At 43.5% G+C, this 17,814-nt stretch overlaps 1 protein-coding gene across 1 annotated transcript in view; it reads right to left on the reverse strand.

Moving 5' to 3' along the window:
* Positions 1–4,375: 4,375 nt before the first annotated feature.
* The window catches only part of LOC117347590 (keratin, type I cytoskeletal 47 kDa-like), a 30,557-nt gene continuing 17,118 nt past the window's right edge, over positions 4,376–17,814 (reverse strand). Inside the window, exons 6-8 of the mRNA XM_033918706.1 lie at positions 13,544–13,761; positions 8,721–8,773; positions 4,376–4,665 (exon numbers count right to left, since the gene is read on the reverse strand). Coding sequence (XP_033774597.1) covers positions 8,725–8,773; positions 13,544–13,761 — 267 coding nt within the window. The 3' untranslated portion in view covers positions 4,376–4,665; positions 8,721–8,724. The remainder of the gene's footprint in view (positions 4,666–8,720; positions 8,774–13,543; positions 13,762–17,814) is intronic.

Genomic DNA, 17,814 nt, shown 5'->3' on the forward strand with positions numbered 1-17,814 from the left:
ATAAATTATCAAAACTGACACTAAATTGAAAATAAAATTATTTGTTGTCTAGTGATTTCATGAGTCTCCTTTCTTTCTTTCTTCCTTCCTGTCTTCACTCAGGCCCAACAATTGTCCCTTTCTATTTCCTCCCTCCCATGTTCCAAGTTCATGCCCCACCCCCTCACTACCGTGCAGCCTTTGTTCTTCGACCTACCTCCCTCCCATGTCCCGGGTTCGTGCCCCCTCCCTACCTTCCAGCCTTAGTCCTTCGTCCTCCCTGCCATGCCGGAAACTGCCTTCCTCCCTCCCTGCCGTGCTGAAGCCTGCCTACCCTCCGCAGATTCCTCCTCCTCTGGCCTGGGTCTGCTGCCGCACTGGAAACTGCCTTCCTCCCTCCCTGCCGCGCTTAAGCCTGCCTACTCTCTGCCGATTCCTCCCCCTCTGGCCCCGGTCCGCTGCCACCACTATGCTGCAACTCAAGGAAGGGAATGGAAGAGCCAGCGTGCAGTGATTGCACGTCGCCAGCCCACAAGCCTTCTCCCAATGTCAAAACTGACGTCAGTTCTGACATCAGGAGAAGGCTTATGGGCCAGAGACATGCAATCGCTACACGCTGGTCCTTCCCTTCCCTTCCTGGAGTTGCAGCACAGTGGCGGCCAGCAGGGAGCAGTGGCGGTGAGCAGGGATTAGGAGTAGCTGCGGCAAGCAGGCAGGCGGGGAGCAGCGGCAGGGGGCGGGCAGCAGTCAGCCCGCGTACCCCCAACGAGTGGGACATTGTAAAAAGTTACAACGGGGTGGGTGGGGGTGTTTTTAAAAAATTATCTTCGCTTCATAAGACGTACCAAATTTTCCACCCATTTTTGGGTGGAAAAAAAGTGCATCTTATGAAGCAAAAAATGCGATATATTCAAAGGCCTAGTAATGGCCTGCAAACTCTTCCACAACATGGTGCTGGCCTATATGGCCTCTGAACTTCCACCCAGAGAGAGAAAGAGATAATGGTTGCTGCGGATGGGCAGACTAGATGGGCCATTTGGTCTTTATCTGTCATCATGTTTCTATGTTTCTACCCTAAGCCACAAATTGACCACTTCACTCGCAAGAGAAAAAGCGATTATGCATACCCTCAGAGCGCACCCTCCACCTTGAAAACACCCAAAAAAGATCTTACTAGTATACCTACATTGCCTCTGGAGCAAAGTACCTGCATAAGATAATTAGGTCTACTGAACTTCAGGAAGGCAATAAAAACTCACCTCTTTCCATGACCCACTATGAGAATGTGCCAATCCAGATACCTTGGACCTTCTGCACTGTCTCATCTCAAACAGTGATGTACTTCGTCCTATGTCTGACCATCCCATGTTTTGTCATACAAGGTTCTACCACACTCTGTCATACCTAATGCCTTATGGTTTTTGTACAGTGGTGCATTAATATTAGGAAGGTTAGATATGTTTATGTTTATGTTATGTTTATGTTTATTTTCATTTGATGGATCGCTAATCCGTAGTTTACTAAGCGATTTACAATAAATACATGAACAATTTGAAACATGTTAATAACAACAAATACTTGGTAAAAAAAAACAAATTCCTAAACTGACAAACACTTTAACATTATAAGACGATTAAAAGCATTTTGATGTACATGTTAATAAAATAGAGTGCTGAATAAAGACAAACACATAAACAGACAAATACAAAGACACATAATGATAAGAGGGGAAAAGTTACATAATAGGTATTTCAAGAAAGAAACATTCAACGGAAAAAACACTAGGAGGGATGACTTAACTACAATAATAAGTATTTTGATTAAAGATTAAAAGCATCTTTAAAAAGAAAAGTTTTTAATTTATTTTTAAACAGACTAAGTTCCTTTTCATTTTTTATATATTGTGGTAGAGAGTTCCAAGTTTGGGGGGCTACAATTGAAAACATATCGTGACGTCTGGTACCCACCACTTTCAGGGAAGGGACTGCCAGTAACCCCTGAGTCACAGAACGAAGGGAACGTGATAAATTATGTGGAATAAGCATCCGGTTTATAAATGAGGGTTCGTTTGTGGATAGAGTTTTAAATACCAGCAATAAGATTTTAAATGTTATGCGGTGAGAGATAGGGAGCCAGTGCGACTCGATCATAAAGGGGGTTGCATGGTCAAATTTTTTGCCATTGTATAAAAGTTTAACTGCAGTGTTTTTGAATTATTTGTAACCGTTTTTTTTTCTTTCTGTGTAATGTTGATCAATAGTGCATTACAATAATCAAGTTTTGCAATTATCAATGAATGTATTAGAATATTTAAAGATTATTTCAATGTGCTTTATTTGGGGGAGGTGAAAATGAAAAGTAGGGCATTGCAGGTTTTGATTAATTCTGCTGCAAGGTTGATTGTGGGTGCTTCACGGAGGGCCCATATTACGCCAGTTCTGAAGTAGTTACCTTGGCTTTCTGGACAACAGAGAGTCCAATATAAAGTGCTCGTGGTTGTGCTTCAGGTTTTATATCATAAAGCCCCTGGATGTTTTTGAGATTTGCTGGAATTGTACTGTCCAAGAAGGGAGCTAAGATCAGCACAGGATATGAGATTATCATTGATGAAAGAAAGAAATGTGATACATACCAGGGTCAGGAATTCTATGTTTTTTGGGTTTTTTTTTTTGAAAATATTTTTATTAGAAGAAAGGGTATAACAAGGCAATGGGCCATATCATGGAAAAACCAGGGGTCATGAACAAGAAGGGAAAAAAAAAAAAAAAAATTACGTAAGAACAACGAAAAATCACATATCCATCGCTGCAGTACATCAAACCCTTAGTAGGGATGAAATTTTGGAACTCATTGACAGGTCAGTTACGTTTATGTTAACCCAGGGATACTTTCTTTTGAAAACACAGTTATTTATGTGAACAAAAGTACAGTAAGTATCGCTGTGATACTTTTAAAAACTCTTGAAGATTCAGTTATAGGATAATGTATTTAAGTGAATGAAATAAACATGTTCATAATGGAGGATGTAGGAGAGTCTATGAGTATATGTTGTATTGATATTATTTATTTTGTAAACTGCCTAGACTTTAGGCATTATATATATATTTAAAACAAATAAATACTGTTCACCATACTATATACCATATTTTCCATACTATGTTGCCATACTATCTCTGTCATGCTACGATCTCTCATGTCATCTTTGCTACACCATGTTTGCCATTCCATATCTTCCATGCTATTGTTTATCATGCACGCTTGCCTTACCATTTTTGCCAAGTCCTGTCATACTATGTTAGCCATGCTTTGTAATACTATGTACGCCGTACCATGCTCGCTATGCTATATCTCACCATGCCATGTTTTGTCATATTATGTTTTACCGTGCTTTGTTAACTGTTTTGCCATCTTTGCCAGACAAGGGCTGCCATGCTGACTTTTTACCATACTATATCTGTCAGTGTGGTGCAGAGGTTAGAGCTGTGGTCTCAGCACCCTTAGGTTGTGGGTTTAAGGCCACGCTGCTCCTTGTGACCCAAGGTGCATTAGATAGATTGTGAGCCCACCAGCACGGACAGGGGGAAAAAAATGCTTCAGTACCTGAATAAATTCATGTAAACCATTTTGAGCTTTCCTGGGAGAACAGTATAGAAAACTGAATAAATAAATAGTTGTACAAGAGTCCTCCCCTAGCTTTCCTGCTGCTGGGAGGTGGTGATTTGAATTTTTTTTTCCACAATAATGAAAGGCTGGCATATCCCACAGGTGGAGAAGCCTCTCGCAGCTTAGAAGTATAGTTGCACACAGGCAGGTGATCCCAGGGGAAGAAGTTGGGTGCAGCTGGGGGCAAAGTTGCAGAATATATACACAGCTGGGTAGATTGACACCCCCCACCCCGCTTTAAAAAAAGTGTAGCGTGCTTTTTAGTGCCAGTCGGGGCGGTAACAGCTCCAATGTTCACAGAATTCCTACGCGCAAAAGAGTTGTTACCGCCGCGGCTGGCACTAAAACCGTGCTATGCTTCTGTATAAAAGGGAGGGTAAGGCAGGAAAGGTACCGCTGCCTTAGAGCAGGTGTAACTTTGTGTACCAGCTTTTGGGAAGGCACCTTCTAAAATATCTCAAAAGCTTTTACTCTGCCAAATAGCTAGGCAGATTACAAAGTGAATACGCACGCTAGCATATAAAACTAAACCTAAAAATCAGTAGAAAAGAAAAGAAAAATACCCCCCAAAACACTCGTACACTACACATTGTAGCTAAAATACACGTCCCATCATTCTTAACATTTCAACAGGCCACAAACCCCAAAGTGTTCCTCCAACCCTCTATGAATCTTCCCAGCCTATAAAATCCCCCTTCCTTTGAATAAACTGCTCAGTTACAACTATCAAACATATTCTGCATCAGAAGGAAAGTTTATTGAATTGCAAAGAGAAGCAAAGCATGCTGTATATGGTGTGCCTTGCAAAAAGAATCTTTGAGTGAGATGGAAGCTGAAATAGAGAGGGGCATCCAGAAGGTGACGCAGTGTGAAGCACAAAGAAAGGGTTTCTCATTCATTGCGAAGCTGGAGTCTGATATAAAGAAGGGTCTTGCTGTTGGATTTAAGGTGTCTTCTCTTCAACTTCTTTGACCTTTAGCATCAACCACCTCTTCGACTGCTGTCTTCTTTTGATAGTAGGATCTATACGAAAGTGACCACGTTTAAGAAATTAAGAAGATTTTGATAGCTAAATAATGGTTTTAACTATCACAGGAATCACAATTTTGTCATTGCACAAGTTTTGAAATGTCGTTTACAGATTTTACCCACCTATTGCTTTGTAAGTCATAGTATTTTTGTGTGCTTGTAATATATTTATGACCATATAACTTCCTTATTGTGCTAAAATTCTTACAGTTCAAAAAATCTGGCTTCATATATATTAGTACATGAATTGCAATGCTGTTGCATTACTTTTTATTTATTTATTTATTAAAAAATTATATGCTGTATTTTTTTGCTCTATAAGACGCACCTCACCATAAGATGCACCACAGATTTAGAGAAGGAAAACAAGAGAAAACCCCATTCTGAACCAAATTTTATACTAATATATACCCGACACCTTTAAATTCCTTCCCAGCTCCCTAGCACCTTTAAATTCCATTCCAGCCCCCCCCCCCAATCAATCATTACTTTTACATACCCCCCAGCACCTTTAAATTCCATCCCAGCCTCCCAGAACCTTTAAATTCTGTCCCAGCCCCATGGCAGTACCTTCAAATTTTGGAGATCAGTGGACGGCTGACTGCTGCTTGTCGGGGCCCGCGGTGCACAAGCTCGCTAATGCCTGGGCCCGCAACACTTCCTAATTGTGCCAGTCACTGGTGCTTCACAGGGCGGCTGCCTGCTGATTACCGGCACGTCGGGGCCAGCGGGTGCACAAGCGCGCTGTTGTGTGGACACGCGCCACTTCTGAATGGCTGCCTCAGTTGTCGTGATCAGCAGACAGCTACCCTGTGAAGCACCAGCGACTGGCACAATTAGGAAGTGTTGAGGGCCCAGGTATTAGAGCGCTTGTGCACTGTGGGCCCCGACAAGCAGCAGGCAGCCATCCACCGACCTCCAAAATTTAAAGGTACCGCTGGGAGGTGTGTGTGTGTGTGTGGGGGGGGGGGGGGTTGGTATATTTGCTTCATAAAGCACACACTTATTTCTACCCACTTTTGGGGGGGAGAAAGTACGTCTTATGGAGTGAAAAATACAGTACTGCATACAACTATGCGGTTTACATATTACATATATATTATCCTCCCTACGAAATAAATTTTTACATAGTATGGTGTCATTGGCAATACTGCATGCTATTGTGGTGGATAACCAGTTCCCCTAATGTACTAGTACCGAATATACTTGAATATAAACCAAGGTTTTTGAGCCCCCAAAATGGGGGGTCTTAGTTCATATTTGAGCTAACCCATCCTGGTCCTACCACAGGCCTCCAGTACTGCCCTGCTGGTCCTGTGGTGTGGGGAGCCGAAGTTGCTGTCATTCCCTCCCTCCCAGAGACTTTGTACAGCTAGCCCGCCCCTCCCCTTCCTTCCCCTTCTCTCCCGAGCCCCCTGCATGTCTATCTTAGGTCCCCAGTCTAGCAGTGAAGCAGGGCTCCTGCCCAGCAGTCTGACTGCCACAAGATCCTGCGGCAAACTTCACGAGACTTGCAGCAGTCATTTTTTCACTATCGATACTGCTGGGCAGGAGCATAAAGGGATCACTCCTGCCAGTGGGCAGGAGTATAAAGGGTTCGCTTCTGCCCCACCTCACCGCCTCATTATTGGGAACCTACGGTAGACCTGCAATAGGGAGACTGGGAGGTGAGGGAAGGGGAGAGGCGGGCTAGTTGCACAAAGTCGCTGGGAGGGAGGGATTGAAGGCAGCTCCAGATCCCCTTTCCATTGGACCACCAGGGCAGTACTGGAGGCCTTGTTTGGGTCCGGGAAGGGGAAGACTGACTGTCTGTCTGTCTGCACCACCAGGTTAGTACTTCAAGCCCGCGGTGGGTCTGAGAAGGGGGGGGGCATTCCGGGCAGGGGGGCAGATTGGCTGCTGAGCCGGCAGACAGGACACCAGGGAAGGGAAGGGAAGAGGGGTATTTGAATATAAACCATCAGTTTATATTCAAGTAAACCTTTTTTTCTCCTTTTTTGGGGGGGAAAGGTTACCTTGGTTTATTTTTAAATCGGTTTATATTTGAGTATATACAGTAATACAATCAACTCTTTCTCCAGCCTAAAATTAAACATGAAATCAATAACACTGGCTGAACTCCAAGATTGAAATTGGTGGGCAGATCATCTGGAAGCATTGGATGCAGGCGGGCATACGTACTCTGGAGGATGTAGTATCAGAGGGAAAGCTGCTTGACTTTTCACGACTGCAACAAATATTTGGCATTACTAAGTCTCAGAATTATAGGTGGTTGCAGTTGAAGCAGGCCATTCAGAAGGGGTTCCCTGATTGACGAAATCTTAAAAGTCAGTATAGTTTGCCGGTCCTATGCTTCCAGACAGATCTTCTAGGGCATCAGGCCGCCCAGTGGTACAAATTAATATCTGAATTTTTGAATAAGAAACCAAAGACAGGTCTTCGTGACATTTGGAGCATTGAGATAAAGCAGCAGATTTCTGCGTCTCAATGGGTACGAATTTGGACTTGGAGGATGAGGTGTAGGGCGTCTGCATCTATGAGACAAACATGGTTTTTCTTATTACTTAGAGCTTTTTGGACCCCTTTTCGGTTACAGAAATTAGATAGTTCCAAGTCTAACAAATGCTGGCACTGTCATCTCGATGTAGGGACATTAGATCATCTACTGTACTATTGTCCCTTGATACTTAAATTTTGGAGATCCATTTGGGATCAAGTGAATAAAATATTGAAAAATCCAGTAGCATTGACATACGATACCGTGCTATTTGGCACGTTAATGGGAGCTAAAAGCCCAATATCTTCCCATAATAATAAACTTCTCTTTATTATGACGGGAGTTGCCATACAACTCATTTTGAAGAACTGGAAAAACTGGGATCGGTTAAATTATAACTTTTGGTGGGAATCTTTATGCTACATTTTTAAAATGGAACGTATGATTGCCATCCAGCAGAGACATTACAAGAAATTTAAGGAGGTTTGGGAGCCACTGACAAGATTCTGTAAGGAGTGATTGTTGATTTTGCCCTTTGAACATACACGTCCAAGGTGGGTGGGAAGGGGTGGGCAAATGCTTTTAATTTGAGTGCAATTGTTGGATATGTAGAAGGGGGGGATGATATATGTATTTTGTCATGAAATATAAGTTGATAGAATTTAAGTGCTGTTAACCCTTTCAGGACCATAAGGATCGTAGGCCAATTTTTGTGGTTTTGACGACATTTTTATGGTAAAAAGGGCTTGCAGATGCCAAAAAATTGATTTTTTTTGGTGAAATATCATTATTTTTTTTTTAAAAATCTAACTTCTGGCTTATGGACAGTGTGGCAAGTGAATCTTCTCGTCAATCTGGCAACGACGCTAATGAATGAATGTCGGAACCAGTTTGTTTACATAAAGGCAGTATCCTATGGAATCCGTACATATCAAATTTAGAACTGTAGACTATCCCAATCAAAATTTATAGGATTTTAAAGTTATGGGACAAATATGTCCCTTGGTCCTGAAAGGGTTAAAGCTAGAGCCTCAGCACCCTGGAGTTATGGGTTCAAACCCACGCTGATCCTTGTGACCCTGGGCAAGTCACTTAACCCTTTCAGGACCATAAGGATCGTAGGCCAATTTTTGTGGTTTTGACGACATTTTTATGGTAAAAAGGGCTTGCAGATGCCAAAAAAATTGATTTTTTTTGTGAAATATCATTATTTTTTTTTTAAAAAAAATCAAACTTCTGGCTTATGGACAGTGTGGCAAGTGAATCTTCTCGTCAATCTGGCAACGACGCTAATGAATGAATGTCGGAACCAGTTTGTTTACATAAAGGCAGTATCATATGGAATCCGTACATATCAAATTTAGAACTGTAGACTATCCCAATCAAAATTTATAGGATTTTAAAGTTATGGGACAAATAGGTCCCTTGGTCCTGAAAGGGTTAAAGTGTAAAATGCCTATATAATATAATAGCACTTATTTTAGCTTTAAAATGAATAAAGATTTATAAAAAAAAAAAAAAGACATAGTTGGAATCATGATATTGATGTTACCTTTTTAAGAGCTTGTTGAGTAAGTTGATAATTTGTGCGTAGTTGATGAACTTCTAAAGAGGAAGGACAATGATATAGTCACTAATTAATTTTACTGATTATGAATTACAGACAAAAAAAGCTCCAGTATCCGAGAAGAAACATCTAGCATGCTCTCTGAATTCCTGTGTATGGTATAAACTCCAGTTTATGTGACCACTGCCGCTTTTGAAAGAATAATATAAGTAAGATATGACAGAAAGAATTACACAGTTCAATTATAAACAAAAATATGAGAAGATTTAGGTTCATTTGGTCAAATATACGAGTATTGACTCAGATAAAAATGTTAGGGGCCTCAACTATGCTGCATTAGGCACTAACACACGCTCAATGCAGCAAAAATATGCTAACATATTCCACATTAGTTTTGCCATCTTTGCATGCTAAATGTGTGGCATTTATTTCTTTTTGTGAAGGGGCAGAGAATGGGCATGGACATGTTAACCAGAGAGCGCACTGATGCTAGCATGTCCATAATGCCAGAAACTCTTAGCATCTCCGGATTAACACTACGAGGGGCTGCTGAAAGGTTTTCATCCCAGGATGCACCAGGAAGGGAAAGCCCACCATTTTGAAGAAGCAGGCCTGCTGGCCAGAGGGAGTAGGCATCCCTCTTGGTGGCCTTCCTTCTTAAGGTACGGGTGGGTGGACTCAGGGGTCTCAAGGTGGGCTGTTAGGGGTGTTGAGGTTCTGGGGAGGTATTGGGGTGGGGTATTGAGGGTTCAGGGGATTGGTGGCAGGAGGGAGTGGGCTTCTCTCCTGCTGATCTCGGGGGAGGGCGTGTGTATTGGTGGAGTGTCAGGCATGAGGGATCAGGTGTCCTGATGATCTCGGGGGTTGAGTGTCAGGGGTCCTCTGCCGCAGCTGGCTCAGCTGATTGCGGCAGGGGTATTTTCCCCCCCCCACCCCCCCCGATCAGCTAAGCCAGCAGGACTCTCCAAAACCATGGTTTTCGGGAGTCCTGCCGGCTCAGCTGATTGGGGATTTCTGTGCCGCGATCAATTCAGCTGGCACATCTACTTTTCTGATGAAATGTTGGGTCTCTTAAACTCACCCAAGACCAATTCTGGGCAAAACCACACCCACGCCCAGCCTTGGGTGAGCTTAAGTGTCTCCTTAGACCCACGACAAAAGCCTACAGTGTAGGCATCCTGCCTCAGGGAGGATTTTCAAATCGACTCCCAGATAAGAGTAGGATGTCTACCACCGCCTACAATTGGGATGCCCATTTGTAGAATCAGGCCCCAAGGGTCTGATTCTGATAATGGTGCCTACATCAGCTGGCGCCTCCAAAAGTGACTCTAGCTGCATGCTAGTCACACAGAGGTGCCATTAAGAGAATCACAGCTTGCGATTACCATAGGCGCTTGTAATGCAGGCCAGGGTTTTGCAGGCCTACATTAGTGGCGCCTATGTATGATGAGAATTGTATCTACAGAGGCACCCAGTGGCACCAATGGTCATTTCCGCTTCCATGTGGGAGGTACTTGGGGCTGTGGGTGTTTCTGCTTCTGTGGTCCGTTTCATGGGAGCGGATTGATCGCCATGCATACAGACTCCTGAGAGGATTAACAGAAAGAATTCATTGCCAGAGGATGTGGTGAAATCAGTTAGCTTAACGGGGTTTAAAAAAGGTTTGGATAATTTCCTAAAAGAGAATCCATAGTCCATTATTGAGATGACTTGGACAAATCCACTGCTTATTCCTAGGATATGCTGCATAAAATCTGTTTTTTACTACTTGGGACCTGGGTTGGCCACTGTTGGAAACAGGATATTGGACCTGATGGATCTTTGGCATGTCCCAGTCTGGCATTTTTTATGTCCGTAGGTATTTTGACCATAGGCACTTCTGTAGATGCAATTATGGTGTCCTTTTTTGTAGGCACCTGTGGGTACCTACAATATTTTAATAATGACTTTTTCATTGGTTTTAAATGACACGGTCAATTACCATGCAGATTAACACTAAACAAAACAATAGATGAGCGTCAGAACATTTAGTGCTCTGGGTTGTGGTAGAAACCTCTAAGGCAGCTTAGTAAAAGGGGGGGGGGGGAGATAAGTTAGATGGCAGTAGGACACCTACTGCCACCTAACGTAAGGTGCCGTTACTAAATTCAAGTACCAAGTGCGTGTGTAAATACAGAATGCTAGCACTTATATACAACACTGTTACAATTACACACATATGTGCTAACTGTGCACTCAGCAGTATCTGTAACTTATGCATGCATCTGCCTTAGTGCGTACATGCTAGGGGGCATTCACAGGGGGTGGGGCATAGGTGGGGATGACATTTATGCACTTAACTTACAGAATACTGTACATTATGTGTGCAACTGTCACATTTAGGTGCGTGCATTTCCGCCTGTTATTGATATAGTGCAAGTCTACACACCTAGATTAGACATGCTGATGCCAACATATGCTACTCTGCGGAATTTGAGCACCTAGGTTGTGGCATCCAGCTATAGAACTGTCCCCTAGTGTACTTGTAATGAGTGTAAGTGCACGTAACCAGTGGTGTAGCAAGGGTGGGAGGCATCCAGGGCGCTGGTGCCCCTCATCCTCTTCTCCGTCCCCCTAGCCCTCTTCTCCTCCCACTGCCGCGCACATTCCCCTTTCCCTGTACCTGTTTAGGTCCTCGGCGTGAGCAGCGTCTCAAACTTGCTACCCACGCCAGCATCGTCTCTCTCTCTCTCTTTCTCTCTGACCTCATTTCCTAATTGCAAAACCTGGAAGTGACGTCAGAGGGGAACGCTGAGGCCAGCGCGAGCAGCAGATTGGAGCTACTGCTCACTGGCGAATAGCTAGAGGTATGATGATGGGGAATTGAAGGCACATCCATGACTGGGGAAGAGAGGAGGAGAGGTGCTGGCACCCCCACCATGATGGCACCCGGGGCGGTATGCCCCCCTGCCTCTCCCTTACTGCGCCACTACACATAACACCTCTTCTTGAGGAGATGGTAAGTCCACTTATGTTATGTGATAGTGCACAGTAAAGTTATCACACACTAACTCAATGCTCATTCTCCCCCCCATAACCCGCCATGTTCTTTCCCTAGAATACAGTGTGCACTTAGGGTTGCCAGATTTCCACCCCGTTCCGCCCACAGTACTGTCCCGTTCTACCTCTGGCTCCACCCCATTCCTCCCCCACAGCCCTGCCCCCTCACAAACCTCTCCGAGTTTGAAGACTGCATTTGGAAGCCTTTGGGCATGCGCGGATGTCACTGCAATGACGTCACACCCATGCGCGCATGGGTATGACATCATCACAGTGACGACTGCACATGCGTAAAGGCTTCCAGGCGCCACCTCCGAGCTCAGGACTTCCAAAACCCGGACAAACTTCTGGGTTTTGGAAATCCCTCCGGGCGCCCAGAAAGTCCTCCAAAATGAGAACACGGTCCGGGTTTTCCCCGATGCCTGGTAACCCTATGTGCACTTAGCATGCAAATTAGCACGTGCTCATGCCAGCATTGTAACCGTTATTGTACTCATGCGCCGTTAGCGCAGGTTAACTTGTGCACTAAAGAGGTAATTCTATAACTGTGTGCCTATAATTAGGTGACCAGTGGGGTAGGCAAAAATACGCACCTAGAATTTAAGCATGAGCACTTACACCATAGAACTGGTGTAGATTTGTGCACCAGTAAAAGGCACATAACTTACTCAAAGGTACATGCATAATTGTCTACTCCACTCAGACACCAGCTCTGTATAAGATATGCAAGAAATTACAGAGTCTGAACTGAAAACCCCCCCAACAGAAACCATTAATCATTTGTTAATAAACCTCAAAATGTGAGTGAGTGTTTCATGAAATAACACCTATTTCAATGCAACTTAACATCTCCTGGCATATAGAGATCTTCTGTATTGGGCTATGTGGAAAATTCCTCACAGCCACCCATTTCATCATTGGTCTCACACCTTCAAAGCTTTAATTTTTTTTTCAAAAACTTTTTTTTTGCTGTGAAATTACAAAATAGCACATTATTGCCTTAAACACACACACATGGACACACATATATATTAGCCAGTGCATTTTTTTCTAGCAAAATAGGTGCCGATATCCAGGACATTCTTCAGGAGCAGCGTGATCACTGATGGACCCAGCCCAAAATAACCAGGCCTTCTGCAACCAGTTACAATATCCATGAAAAGGCAGCATTGAGTGTACAGAACCTGAGCGCTTTCATTAATACTTGAGGAACATGGGTCATTTTTATCAAGTAATAGAAATGGACCCTCTCAAAAAAAGCCCTGATGTTAACAAGGCTAATCCTTCTTTCAAGATGAGTAGTTTTGATCTTACCTTGTTGTGAATTATTGCACTACACAGCAGAGGCAAAGCGCCTGGGGCAGTGGCGCCCCTCCCTAGCCATCATCTATGCCCCCCCCACTCCTTCCCCAACCCCCTTGCCACGTGCACGCCCCCTTCCCCATACCTCTAGTTATTCACCACGTGAGCAACGACTTCAACATGCTCTTCGCAACCACGTTGGCTCTCCCTCTGATGTCACTTCCTATGCGCGGCACCCAAAAGTGATGTCAACAGGAGCTGATGCGATCACAAGGGGGCGGAGAGGAGGAAGGGTGCCAGCACCCACACCATGATGGTGCTTGAAACTTACAAGTTATTCTGCATTTTTCTTGATACTTTTCTTTTCAATGATATGAAACAAAATGAAAAGTGTCATGAAAAGTGTGGAATAACTTTTTTTTAATATTCCATGCACCCCAAATCTTCTTCAGAGTTTTTTTTCTTACCCTCCTTCTCCATCCATTAGTTGTCGGTACGTCCCAATCTCCTTTTCTAACCGACTTTTGATGTCCAGGAGCATTTGGTACTCTGAGTTCTGACACTCCATGTCAGACCTGATCTGAAGTAGCTGCTCTTCTACACTACTGATTCTTGATTGTAAGTCTGCTAGCTGCATGCAGAAACGACCTTCTGTTTCTGCCAGGGAGCTCTCCATGGATTTTTTCTGGTAAAAGTCAGTAAAAAAGAACATGCTACTCACTAAACAAATTGGAGAGCGTATTTCTTCATTCAACATGTAATTAAGCTCTAGAATTCATTATTGGAGAATGTGGTAAAAGCAGTTAGCTTAGCAGGGTTTTTTTTTTTGTTTTTTTTAAAGTTTAGACCAGGTCCTAACAGTAAAGTCCATAAAGCATGATTAAAATGGTTTGGGAAAATTCACTTCATATTTCTGAGATAGCAGCATAAAATCTGTTTACTCTTTTGAGATCTTGTCACTGGATTGGCCACTGGTCTTCATGGACCTTCGGGCAGTCCTAGTATGGTTAAGCAGAAAACTGCTACCTTAGTTTATTTCATAAACAGAAATTGAAGCTGCTTTCAGTTTTATAACAAAATACATAATAATCTGGACTATAAAAGAGTCTCAAAATATACAACAAGTCAGACTAAAACAAATGTATCCATCAGGTTGAGTAATAGCATCATGTAATTTCCCTCAAAGAATGCTGGGATGTTATGGCTGTCTTTGCTGGTAAGGTTGATTCAGATGATGGCATCTCAGTGTGGTGAATTACCTTCTAAATGATTCATAAGCAGACCAACACAGCTGCAATACAAAGTCCATTTAAAGCACCATCTGGGTACAATAATACGGTGAAACAAGCAGCTGTTGGTCTTAGTTCGCAGTAGCTATGGGACATTAATAGCTGCCAAATACATTTTTAGCTGCTGATTTTTGTGTGAAAGTTCAAAAAAAATTTTTTTTTTAAATGACACAAGGACTGGACAACTTGTCAAGGAAAATACTAGAGGAAATGCAATTCTGGACTTAATTCTAAATGGCCTGCGAGGACCAGCACAAGATGTAGAAGTAGAAGGGACGCTGGGAAGCATCGATCACAATATGATCCGCTTTGATCTGGACGCAGGGGAGAAACATCGGTCCAAAATGACAGCCACGGCACTGAACTTCCGAAAAGGGAATTACGAAGGGATGAGACTCATGGTAGGGAAGAAGATTAAGAAGAAGATAGGCACTGTAAAAAACTCTAGAGCAGGGGTAGGGAACTCCTGTCCTCGAGAGCTGTATTCCAGTCAGGTTTTCAGGATTTCCCCAATGAATATGCATGAGATCTATTTGCATTGCTTTCAATGCATATACATTGGGGAAATCCTGAAAACCTGACTGGAATACGGCTCTCGAGGACCGGAGTTACCTGCCCTGCTCTATTTAAGGACACAGTCACCGAGGCACAAAATCTATATATACCGCGTATCAACAAGGGATCCAAGAGGAAAAAGAACAAAGATCCGGCGTGGCTCACTGTAGAGGTGAAGGAAGCGATCAGAGACAAGAAAACTTCATTTAAGGAATGGAAAAGGTCCAAAACGGATGAAAACTGGAACAAGCACAAACAACATCAACGCAGGTGCCATAAGGCGGTAAAAGGGGCCAAAAGAGACTACGAGGAAAAAATAACCAAGCCGTTCTTTCAATATATTAAGGGGAAACGACCCGCGAAGGAAGCGATGGGACCGTTGGATGACCAAGGAATAAAGGGAGCGGAAAAGAGGACAAAGCAATTGCTGCCAAACTGAACACATTTTTTGCATCTGTATTTACTGAAGAAGATGTACACAGCATACCGGAACCCATCAGGCTGTATGCTGGAAACGAAGACGGAAAGCTGACAGGATTGACAATTTGTCTAGAGGAGGTGTGTAGGCAGATTGATAGGCTTAAGAGTGATAAATCCCCGGGACCGGATGGCATCCATCTGAGGGTCATCAAGGAACTGAAAGGGACCATAGCTGAACTGCTTCAACTAATACCCAATCTGTTGATCAAATCGGGAAAGATTCCGGAAGACTGGAAGGTGGCGAATGTTACGCCGATCTTCAAGAAAGGTTCGAGGAGAGATCCGGGAAACTACAGACCGGTGAGTCTGACCTCGGTACCAGGAAAGATGCTAGAGTCACTGATAAAGGACAGTATCATTGATCACCTTGATGGACACGGGCTGATGAGGACCAGTCAGCACGGTTTTAGCAAAGGCAGATCGTGCTTGACAAACTTGCTGCACTTCTTTGAGGGAGTAAACAGGCAGATAGACAAGAGCGATCCGTTTGACATTGTATATCTGGATTTTCTTCGGAAGACTACTTCGGAAAATTGCAAGCCATGGAATCGAGGGTGAAATACTCATGTGGATTAAAAACTGGCTGGAGCATAGGAAATAGAGAATGGGGCTAAATGGACAATACTCAGACTGGAAGAGTGTCACTAGTGGGGTGCCACAGGGCTCGGTGCTTGGACCCATGCTCTTTAACATCTTTATAAATGATCTGGACATAGGTACGATGAGCGAGGTGATTAAATTTGCGGATGATACAAAGTTATTCAGAGTAGTAAAGATGCAGGGGGATTGCAAAGATCTGCAACGTGAAATAATCAGGCTCGAGGAATGGGCATTGACATGGCAGATGAGGTTCAATGTGAATAAGTGTAAAGTGATGCATGTCAGTAACAAAAATCTCATGCACAAATACAGGATGTCCGGGGTGGTACTTGGAGAGATCTCCCTGGAAAGGGACTTGGGAGTTCTGATCGAGAAGTCGATGAAGCCGTCCATACAATGTGCGGTGGCGGCAAAAAGGTCAAACAGAATGCTAGGAATGATAAAGAAGGGTATCACGAACAGATCAGAGAAGGTTATCATGCCGCTGTACCGGGCCATGGTACACCCTTACCTGGAGTACTACATCCAGCACTGGTCACCGTACAGGAAGAAGGACACGGTACTACTCGAAAGGGTCCAGAGAAGAGCGACTAAGATGGTTAAGGGGCTGGAGGAGCTGCCGTACAGCGAAAGATTAGAAAAACTAGGCCTCTTCTTCCTCGAACAGAGGAGACTGAGAGGGGACATGATCGAAACTTTCAAGCTACTAAAGGGGATAGACTTAGTAGATAAGGACAGGTTGTTCACCCTCTTCAAGGTAGGGAGAACAAGAGGGCACTCTCTAAAGTTGAAAGGGGATAGATTCTGTACAAACGTAAGGAAGTTCTGTGGTAGAAAGCTGGAACGCTCTTCCAGAGGCTGTTATAGAGGAAAACACCCTCCAAGGATTCAAGACAAAGTTAGACAAGTTCCTGCTGAAAAAGAATGTGCGCTGGTAGGGCTAGTCTCAGTTAGGGTGCTAGTCTTTGACCAGAGGGCCGCCGCGTGAGTGGACTGCTGGGCATGATGGACCACTGGTCTGACCCAGTAGTGGCAATTCTTATGTTCTTATGGACGGATAATTAAGAGTGCTAGTGAATTGGACACATGGCCGTTTCAGTTTGCTGAGCCTGGTTGTGTGATGTTTCTTAGTTCTGAATGCACAAGATTCTTGATTTGCATTTTTGAGGAAAGGCACTTGTAAGCGGATTAATTTAGGATTGATCTGCTAATGGCTACGTGCAAAGATAGGCATTCAAATAGCACACTGCAATAGCTGGCTTGAATATATCTGTTTTTAGGCTTGCGTATGGATTTGGCTTTGTAACAGTATATGTTGTTTCTTCTATTACAGGGTTTGGAACGTTTCTTAAAACTTTGTAAATCCCAAATTCCATGTGGTAAACTGCTTTTATTCTTGTTATTTCTTTACTAGAGGAGTCGCTTAGTGGTTAGTGCCCTGAAGACATAGGGAGCTGGGTTCAATTCCCACTGCAGTTCCTTGTGACATTGGGCAAGTCATGTAACCTTCCACTGCCCCAGGTACAAAATAAGCACTAGTACCTGTATATAATATATGTAAATTTCTTTGATTGTGACCACAGAAACACAGTATATCAACTTCCCTGTGATGAAATCAGTTAGCTTAGCGGGGTTTAAAAAAAAGACTTGGATAATTTCCTAAAAGAGATAGGCCATTATTGAGATGGCTTGGGAAAAGCCATTGCTTATTCCTTAGATAAGCAGCATAAAATCTGTGTTACTACTTGGGATCTAGCTAGGTACTTGGGGGCCTGTGTTTGCCACTGTTGGAAACTGGATACTGGGCTTGATGG

This window comes from Geotrypetes seraphini, chromosome 13, assembly GCF_902459505.1.
Source record: "Geotrypetes seraphini chromosome 13, aGeoSer1.1, whole genome shotgun sequence".
NCBI classification, from domain to species: Eukaryota; Metazoa; Chordata; class Amphibia; order Gymnophiona; family Dermophiidae; genus Geotrypetes; species Geotrypetes seraphini.